The following is a 9,746-nucleotide window of genomic DNA, read 5'->3' as shown; positions in this document are numbered from 1 at the left end:
ATTGGATCGAGAATTGGTTATATTTCCTCGCTTTATGATCGGTACGTTTTTGTCTATGTGCAGTAGATTCGTCAACTGTTCTCGTTTTGTATCTGATGTTTTCTTATACCACCGACTCAATTTCTATTCACGGTTTGAAATATATGTTCTTAAACACCGAGAGTCATAGCAATTAGGAAAAGTCATGTGGCATATTTCTTTTTGTTTTGTTTTGTAGCTACTAATGTTTATGATGGCTAACCATTATAGATATCTCAATTTTTTTTTTCTTTTGAATAACGTTGTTGGTAAGGAAAAAGCAATTTAATCTGATGGCTACTAATGTTTCAGGTCGGGATCGACCTCGTCGGTGCCGTCGATGGCGAGGTCGAGGCGGGGATGGTCGTCGAGGACGGAGAGCGGGATTCCGAGCGATCTGGCTTGCTCCTCCGTGCGCTTCGAGGTCGGGACGCCGATTATGTCGGAGAGCTCGCCGGAGGATAGGAGGGCGCCGAGCTTGGCGACGACGAAGGCGGCGGTGGAGCCGGTTCCGAGGCCGAGGATCATGCCGGACTTGACGTACTCGACGGCCTTGTCGGCGGCGAGCCTTTTGAGGTCGTCTTGGGTCGTCCGGGTGCGCAGGCTAAGGCGGAGCGACGGCGGCGAGAGGAGCGAGATTGAACTGGACGCCATTTTCCCTGTTTTGTGTCCCTGTGAGAGAGGACCTTTTTTTTTTTTAAATACAGTATGTTCGTGTAAATTGATAGCCTATTTACAGTATGTTTGTGTAAATAGAAATCATATTTACAGTATATTCGTGTAAATTCGAAGCTTATTTACAGTATATTCACTGTAAATACAAAGCCTATTTACAGTGTATTCGTGTAAATAAACTGAAAAATTCTGAAAATATTTTGAGCACGAAAATTCTGGAAATTATGAATATATGGAAGACAAAATAATATCAATGAATGAAGAATTAATTCGACATTAATTACCTAATGAATTGCAACGAAAATATAAACTAATTACCTAAAGTCAACGTTGAAAATTTCCAAATATATAACAATTAATGGCTGATATCTTTCAAAATCTGCTCAAAATTCAAATTTGAAAACTTCCATATTCGGTTTCAATATTTAATTCGAATTTTTTTTTAAAAAATGCCTAATTAAAATAGCATAAGGACAAAAAGGTAAAACTAAATCAATTAATAAGCTGTCACATAAGCAAGATGGCTATTTACGGGAAATTAACGAAAGATTGACTAAAACCAAATTGCTAGTGTTTTAGATGGCTAAACAGCTAATTATTTGTATATTAAATGTTTATATTTTTTACAAAAAGTGAAGCAGGGACTAAAAAAAGATAAATGATATTAAAGCAGGGATTTCATCCCAAAACCTCGGCGCTCTAGGGTTTAACTGTCCCTCTCAGAACAGGACTCCCCTCAAAACTCTCAGAGAGAGAAGCTCAGTCCAAAATCTAACCGAACGACCATCGAAATGCCTCGAACGACGACGTTGGAGTGCTCTGGTTGTCCTCCGCTTCGAGCTCTCACCTTCGACGCTCTCGGTCTCATCAAAGGTCTCTCATTTATTTTAATTGTGATTCAAAAGCATTATTTTGGTGTTCGATTTTAAAGAGAAACAAAAAAACGAACTTTTTGCAAATGTGTTTTTTTTTTTTTGGTTGATTTCAGTTATTGAAGCTCGGGACAATGAAGGAGGTGTTCCTAGGGTTGTTGAGAGATGGGGCGAGCCTGATTCTTCTAAATGCGTCCTCATAGCTTCTATGGTGGACCGTCAATATGACCCTGTAAGCACTTCGCTTCGGTATTTTCATGACTTCATTCTTGTAGTCTTATGATTTTGGACTCTTTTGTTAGCTTGATATAGCTTGATGAAGTCTCATTTGCCTTTGTACTTAAATAGCTGAAACTATGTGTTGTATTTACATTTAAAAGTTGTTGAAATATTGACTAAAGGAATGTAAATTTTATTTTGTGTGTTTATTTTGGCCTATTTTACAGTTACTAGCGGTGGCAAGGAAAAATGGAACTGTGAGTTATACTTCCTCCTCGTTCTTATTTATCATATTTCTGGTTTTATATTTATGTTTAATTGGTAACGGGTCTTGTAGATTGAGGTTCTCAATCCTCTCAATGGAAATCTCCGTTTCGCAATCCCTCGCCCGACTGATGAGAGCGACCAATCCGTGGACGACCCGATTTCTGGGCTGCATTTGTTCGCCACGAATAACCCGGATTCGGGATCGAAGTACGGCTTCGAATTTCACTTGTTTGTTTGATGTTATTTTTCTTCTAACCTGAATTTCCGTTTGTTCTAACCTGAATTTCCGTTTGTTTGTTTGATGTTAGATCTTGCACTTTGCTCACTTGCTCAGCGAAAGGGAAAGCAATGATGAGGTCTTTTGAAGGCTTATCGCCGTCCCCGGAATCTGCTTCTTGTGAATCGTTGAAAGCATGGGACGTTTGTAATTCTGGTAGTATTCTGTGTTCTAAAGTGGACCATTGTGAAAAGTTTGCTTTGTTTGGAGGGTAAGTAATCGTTTTTTTTTTCCTTTTGGGAGATGAGAATTCGTAATAATTTTTTATTTATATAACACAGGAAAGGGGTTGAAATGAATGTATGGGACCTAAACGAGTGCGCTAAGACCTGGACGGCGAAATCTGTGAGTGTCTTTTAAGTGTAGAAGAACATGGGAAAAAATACTTGGGATATCAAAATCTTTTATTTTTTTTCGCAGCCTCGTAAGGACAGCCTCGGAATTTTCACACCAACTTGGTTCACATCCACGACATTTTTAAGCAAAGACGATCATCGTAAATTTGTGGCCGGAACGAACAGCCATCAGGTAATAATCTCTCGCTAGTATAACGATTTTGTTTGCCCAATTAGGAGATCGTTAAGTGGTTAACATAGACAAATTAGAAGTTGTAATATTCTATAAATGTGGGAGATTAGATAGGAGAACAAATGGGTCTCTTTGGAATTACTCAACAGATTTCAACTATTTTTTTTTAGGTTCGCCTCTATGATATTTCTGCTCAGAGAAGACCTGTGATATCGTTCGATTTCCGAGAGACTCCCATTAAGGCAGTGGCCGAAGATGTGGATGGGTACACAATCTACATAGGGAATGGTTCCGGTGACCTTGCCTCCGTTGACATGCGTACCGGTATATACTTTCTTCTCTTTGCTGCTAATCGAATAAATCGTATTAAACTAGTTCTGAATGTTCCGACTCATTTAAGATCATCTCTCTCTCTCTCCAGGAAAACTGTTGGGATCGTTCACCGGAAAGTGTTCTGGAAGCATCAGATCCATAGTCAGACACCCAGAGCTTCCCGTGGTAGCATCGTGTGGTGAGAATCTTGCATATTTTTTTTCACCTTTTTTTTTTGCTTCTTTCTAATTATGTCGTGTAGTAGTTTCATGGGATACTATTTCTCAAATTCAAGCTCAAGTTTTTTTTTTTAATATATTTCTTAGGATTGGATAGCTATCTCCGGCTTTGGCACACAAAGACACGGCAGCTTCTAGCCGCGGTATGTTATTTTTTTTTTAATACATTTAAAACTGTGATACTTCAAACTAGTGATAATTTATTTATTTATTATTATTTATTCTTTTGTTTGTAATCGATTTGCCAAGGTGTTTTATTTTCAAGTCCATTGTGTGCTGCATTTCGTCACAGGAAGAGAACTACATACAATTATTGTTAAAAAAAAATAAAAAAAATGAAAAAAGCTCCATTATTTTTTATGAATTAACAGTAATTTTTATTTGTGTTTTTAATTATTCTATATTCGTTGCTGCAGGTTTTCCTGAAGCAGCATCTCGTCAGTGTTGTTATTGATTCAAAGTTTCCCGCAAATGGTAACTACTTTGATACAATCATTTACATATTGTTTCAACTTCACTATTGTTGAAGAACCGCACGATCCGAGCGTCTGAGAATGCTTGTACAAATCTCTGTATTGATTTTTCTTTCGTGCGTCATTGATTCCAATTTTGACGAAGAATGTTATGTATGACCAGCAGTAGTAAATGATTCTGCGAGAGACACTTCATTGGGAGAAGAAGAAGAGTCTGCCAAGGAAATCCAAAACGTAGATGATCGAGAAACTAGGAAGAAGAAGAAGAAGAAAAGGTTGTCATCTAAAGAAAAGAAAGCCACGAAGAAGGATCGTCAGAGCGAAGAAGAAACACCCATGGAAGATCAAAAAATTGATAAGAAGTCGAAATCGAAGAAACAAAAACGAGCGAGCGCCGACGATTCGTTGTAAACCCCGAACCTCGTCATTAGTGCCGAGATTTAACCTTATCTGTATTCTGTCTTCTTTTCATCAACATACACCCCACAAAATTTTGGTATTTAGAGTTTTGGCCTAATTTACAAAAATATGCAACTGTTTTTTATTTCTTCCAATGGAATATAGCTTGTGAATTCTTTCATAGTGTAATGAGACGATACATTTTACTCGAGTGAACCTAATAACTGTACATACAATTACTTGGTACATCACTATACTCTACATTTAACGGTAATAAACTAAAACTTTTTTCTGCGAGAAAAAAAAAACAGGACGTAGCTTTTGAATCATGCGAATATCAATATTCTGATTATTGGAACAAATGATCATAAATCTATTTTTTCATCGTCAACAATGCAAGATAGGGATCAAGTTTCGCCAAAGAGGTACTAGCTAATACAAGCTTTATCTTGGTGTAAAATAAAGAAGCAATCCGTGTCAAATGAGCCTCACATTGAAGATCACTGATTTCTGAAAGAACCCAACCAAAAAAAATACGCCAAACAATGAAAGCGAGAGAGAGAGAGAAAGAGAAGCATCTGAGTTACTCGGGAACAGCCTCGGTTTTTTTTTTGTCTGTTAAGTACCTATATAAACCAAGCACAGCAAAGTGAAAAATGTCACAATTATATAACTTTTCGTAAACAGAATAAAGAGCATAAAAGTTCCTGATACGGACTAGTATATTTTGTGTCACTAAATATCAAGGAAACAAAATCAGACATTCGAGAGATCCGTGCTCTTTCTAAGGAATTTCTTGTCGATATATACAATAGTATATTTCGTAAATTTTAGAGTCTATTTGTATCTATATTCTTCTCTAATATCTAGAGTCCTAACAGTTTCAAAGATCAAAATAAAAAAAAAATAAAAAAAATCAAAGTAAAAAGGGATATAAAGCTTACCCTTGACCCTTTGCCCAGCGAGATAGTTGATAAAGCTGAACGGTTTCGTTCGAGCCATGGCAAGCCAAAAGCAGATAGTTACGAGGCTGTACCATCCACGCGAATCTCATGAACAATGCCGAGTACACACACATCGCTGCATTAAAAAAAATAATAATTAAAAAAAAAATTACAAAATCTCTCTGTCTATCAGACTTATTCCCTATTGATTAAAACCAACACATTGAAATCGGGTTAGCTTCAAACCTGCTGTCATGTTCCCAGAGATCTTTTCCGGAGGTTTGCTCATGTCAGCCAACCCCTATTACACCGAAATGGGTCAAAATCATAGTCTTTTTAATGTTAAAGAAAAAAAACGAAAAAAAAATAAAAAAAAATAAAAAAGATCCCACAATGGGAACATTTCGTACCGCAGCGACAAAACCCCAATTAGCAATCGGACCCCAAAAGTGAGTTGTTTTCGGACCGACGGGACTGTTCAAGAATGCTCGAAATGCAGCCATATCGATTTAGCTCTGCAGACAGAAAACAGTTCAGCACTTAAAACACATAGATCCAAGCAGAATTTTAGCAAATATACATTCAAACATCAGCAGTACAACAAACACATCTGAAAATAACAGTAATCCGAGTATTCCACTTTCCATAGTTTCTAATCAACAAATAATATTTAAAAACTAAATTTTCAGCTTCAACAATTTAGAGATCCGGCAGATTTCATATTATTTTCAACACGAATTTTAGTAATCCAACTCTTCCTAATCAGCACTTCTCAAGGTCATTTCAACAATCGAAAATTCAGGAAAAAAAATATATAGGAGCCCTAAGGTTCCAATAATTCATTCTCAGATTCGATTCATTTTTCAAAGACCCAATCAAATCATAAACTCAAGAATTTCAAAACCAGCACAATCATATCCAAGTTCGAGCTCAAAATAATGAAATGAAAGAGAGATTCGAATATGCTACTTAAATCAGCAAACCCAACACAAACAACACATAAACTCGAATATGGATTCAGGCAACCCTAAATCCGAAAAGCCCTAAAGTCACAGCTTTAACTCATCGGACCAAAAAACGAAACTTAGAAGTGAATCACGAGAAATCCAAACACCCGTGAACAAATATCGAATCATCATTGAATTCCACCAAAAACGTCTCAACTTCAAAGATTAAAAAATAAAATCCAAACCCTAGCTTTTCTGAAACTCGAGCAGGGGAGGAATAATTTCGAGACTTTACCTTGAGCAAGTGAGTCTCGACGACCCTGAACCACCACCACCACAACCTTCTGTTCCTGAAGAAAAAAAAAGACTTTTTTATATTTATTTATCAAATACCTTCTCTGGACTCAACTTGATAAAGCAAGCTTAGTGGTGATGTGATTTGAAAACCAAACCATGTTTTGGTTCTCTTAGGAAAACCAAGCATCTCACCGTGTAAAATGTTCAAATTACCCTTAAATGAATTTTTTTTTTCAAAATCAATCCTTCACTCACTCACTCCCCTTCCCTTCCCTTCCCTCACGTGTGTTTTTTCAATTCTGAAACAAAAAAAACGCATAGCCCATACCTTTCCCATTTCCCTTTCAAAAACATAAAAAAAAAAAAAAAAAAAAAACCCCCGCTCAGTTCTCCCCGACCCGTCAGTTCTCCGTCGTCAGTTCTCCCCGTCGTCGCCACTCGTCATTTCGGTCCTTCGTAGCGGAGATCGGAGAAGAACAACCTCCGCGTCGGAGTCAACGCGTATGTTGAACGGATCTTGTTCTCTTCTCCCCGGGGATCGGGTACGGGTTCTACGTGTGGCTGAGAAAGCTTGGGTTCCTCGAGAAAGAATATGGAATCGCGACCGTGATTGGGACCAGCGAAAATCACTTTGTGGCCAGGCTCTCGAGGGTTCACCCGGCGGCCCCGAAGCAGTACTTGGAGCGTTTCGCTCGGAGAAAATTCGATGATTAGTTCTTGAGATTAAATTATGGTTGTTTTATGTGGGATTTTGTATTCGGTTTTGCCTATTTTTGTAACAGAAAATTTGACGAGCAAACCAAAGGCGCTTGCTTATTATTGGCCTGCAAATGGGTATTTCTTTTGAATTCCAATTTGTTGATTTATTTGCGAGTGAATAAAGGAGTTCTTCACTGACTAACTAATACGTTAGTTCTATGTAACTTTTTTTGTTCATTGATCTCAGACTTGTAGATAATAAAGAGAACTCTAAACTTACTGCTTTTTTAGATCATATTTATAAATAAAAAAATAAAAAAAAACTTCGTGCACTTCAGAGTACACTCTTATCTCTTTCATTAATAGTCTTTTATTCATTTGTTGTAGTTTGTAAATGAGTAATATTTAGCCTGCTTTTTGGGGGATTAGGGTGTGTGGATGCTCTCAATTGCATTAGGTTGATCGATTTATCGTGTGTTTTTGGCTAACTCATGCATGATCTATTGATTTGCAATTAGGAGGATATGCAAATCGTTGAACTGTCGTACATGTTTGACTGGAAATAGTTTAGAAAGTTGGAGAGCAACCTACATGGATGCGGTGTACCCTTGTGGTCCTGAACACGAGTGGAATGCTCCAGAAGAGCTGTTGAATATAGAGGTCAAGGTACCTGTTGCGAAAAACCCCGCCGGTCGGCCGAAGAAGAAGAGCAAAGGAGGACGGCGCAAGATCAAACGTTTGTCGTCTCAAGGTGAAGTAATTGTTGTTCAGCGCAAATGTAGTATTTGTGGAGGTAGAGGACATAATAGGAAGTCGTGTACTTTTCGTCAGTAATATTGGATTTCAGACATTTCAGTTATTTTATGTATTTGATTTCAGAGTTTTCAGTTAGTTTATGTGATGGATTTCAGACATTTCAGTTATTTTATGTGTTTGATTTCAGAATTTTCAGTTTGTTTATGTGCTTGATTTCAGACATTTCAGTTATTTTATGTGTTTGATTTCAGAGTTTTCAGTTATTTTATGTGTTTGATTTCAGAGTTTTCAGTTATTTTATGTGTTTGATTTCAGAGTTTTCAGTTTTTTATGTGTTTGATTTCAGAGTTTTCAGTTAGTTTATGTGCTTGATTTCAGACATTTCAGTTAATTTTTGTAATGGATTTCAGACATTTCAGTTAGTTTATGTGATGGATTTCAGACATTTCAGTTTTTTATGTGTTTGATTTCAGAGTTTTCAGTTAGTTTATGTGCTTGATTTCAGACATTTCAGTTATTTTATGTGTTTGATTTCAGAGTTTTCAGTTATTTTATGTGTTTGATTTCAGAGTTTTCAGTTTTTATGTGTTTGATTTCAGAGTTTTCAGTTAGTTTATGTGCTTGATTTCAGACATTTCAGTTAATTTTTGTAATGGATTTCAGACATTTCAGTTAGTTTATGTGATGGATTTCAGACATTTCAGTTTTTTATGTGTTTGATTTCAGAATTTTCAGTTAGTTTATGTGCTTGATTTCAGACATTTCAGTTATTTTATGTGTTTGATTTCAGAGTTTTCAGTTATTATATGTGTTTGATTTCAGAGTTTTCAGTTATTTTATGTGTTTGATTTCAGAGTTTTCAGTTTTTTATGTGTTTGATTTCAGAGTTTTCAGTTAGTTTATGTGCTTGATTTCAGACATTTCAGTTAATTTTTGTAATGGATTTCAGACATTTCAATTAGTTTATGTGATGGATTTCAGACATTTCAGTTTTTTATGTGTTTGATTTCAGAGTTTTCAGTTAGTTTATGTGCTTGATTTCAGACATTTCAGTTATTTTATGTGTTTGATTTCAGAGTTTTCAGTTATTTTATGTGTTTGATTTCAGAGTTTTCAGTTATTTTATGTGTTTGATTTCAGAGTTTTCAGTTATTTTATGTGTTTGATTTCAGAGTTTTCAGTTAGTTTATGTGCTTGATTTCAGACATTTCAGTTAATTTTTGTAATGGATTTCAGACATTCCAGTTAATTTTTGTAATGAATTTCAGAGTTTTCAGTTATTTTATGTGTTTGATTTCAGAGTTTTCAGTTAGTTTGTGTGCTTGATTTCAGACATTTCAGTTAATTTTTGTAATGGATTTCAGACATTTCAGTTAATTTTTGTAATGGATTTCAGACATTTCAGTTAATTTTTGTCAAAGATTTCAGACATTTCGGGTTATTCATGTATACATTACAAACCAAAATATCATCCAAAAAACTAGTCTCCAAAACTACCAAAGTAATTATCAATAAATATTACAAACCCAATTTTCATCCAAAAAACTAGTCTCCAACACTATCAAAGCAAGGGAGTGTAATCATCATGCTTTATGGGCCGCTTGCTCTTTCTCTTCGAAACTACACAATCCAACATAAAATAAATAAAAAGTCGTCGTCGTCGTCGTCGGGGGCTGTCACAGAGGTTGCCGTCTTGGGGGCTGCCACAGTTCTTGCCGTCTCTTTCGCCGGAGGGTTGACGAAGTCGTCGTCGTCGTCACCGGGGGCTGCCACGGTGGTTGCCGTCTCGGGGGCTGCCACGGTGCTTTCCATCCCTTCGTCAAA

General features: G+C 36.5%; 2 protein-coding genes and 1 pseudogene across 3 annotated transcripts; 1 reads left to right on the top strand and 2 right to left on the bottom strand.

Annotated features, from left to right (window-relative positions):
• Nucleotides 1-288: 288 nt before the first annotated feature.
• On the bottom strand, nucleotides 289-696 carry LOC149383314 (putative ribose-5-phosphate isomerase 3, chloroplastic pseudogene; annotated as a pseudogene).
• Nucleotides 697-1,372: 676 nt separating this feature from the next.
• On the top strand, nucleotides 1,373-4,439 carry LOC149383313 (Transducin/WD40 repeat-like superfamily protein). Of its 2 annotated transcripts, none has more exons than XM_089629015.1 (12): nucleotides 1,373-1,566; nucleotides 1,682-1,797; nucleotides 2,012-2,041; nucleotides 2,122-2,258; nucleotides 2,360-2,539; nucleotides 2,610-2,673; nucleotides 2,749-2,856; nucleotides 3,027-3,180; nucleotides 3,278-3,367; nucleotides 3,495-3,550; nucleotides 3,824-3,881; nucleotides 4,047-4,439. In XM_089629015.1, the coding sequence occupies exons 1-12, from the start codon at nucleotides 1,485-1,487 to the stop codon at nucleotides 4,289-4,291; spliced, it is 1,320 nt and encodes a 439-aa protein (XP_089485141.1). In that variant the 5' UTR covers nucleotides 1,373-1,484; the 3' UTR covers nucleotides 4,292-4,439. The 2 variants fall into 2 exon arrangements, with proteins under 2 accessions (XP_089485141.1, XP_089485140.1); XM_089629014.1 differs by having other exon boundaries at nucleotides 4,044-4,439.
• Nucleotides 4,440-4,598: 159 nt separating this feature from the next.
• LOC149383312 (mitochondrial pyruvate carrier 1) lies at nucleotides 4,599-6,602 on the bottom strand. Its single transcript, XM_089629016.1, has 5 exons — nucleotides 6,466-6,602; nucleotides 5,634-5,738; nucleotides 5,470-5,524; nucleotides 5,224-5,359; nucleotides 4,599-4,905 (listed from the first exon to the last, which is right to left on the bottom strand). Exons 2-5 carry the CDS (start codon nucleotides 5,724-5,726, stop codon nucleotides 4,863-4,865), a joined length of 327 nt encoding a protein of 108 aa, XP_089485142.1. The 5' UTR covers nucleotides 5,727-5,738; nucleotides 6,466-6,602; the 3' UTR covers nucleotides 4,599-4,862.
• Between the last annotated feature and the right edge of the window lie 3,144 nt (nucleotides 6,603-9,746).

Source organism: Urtica dioica, chromosome 10 (assembly GCF_054948205.1).
Source record: "Urtica dioica subsp. dioica isolate 48M chromosome 10, U.dioica_male_clone48M_v1_H2, whole genome shotgun sequence".
Lineage (NCBI taxonomy): Eukaryota > Viridiplantae > Streptophyta > Magnoliopsida > Rosales > Urticaceae > Urtica > Urtica dioica.
The sequence above is the reverse complement of the archived record's forward strand: the minus strand, read 5'-3'. Positions and strand labels throughout refer to the sequence as shown.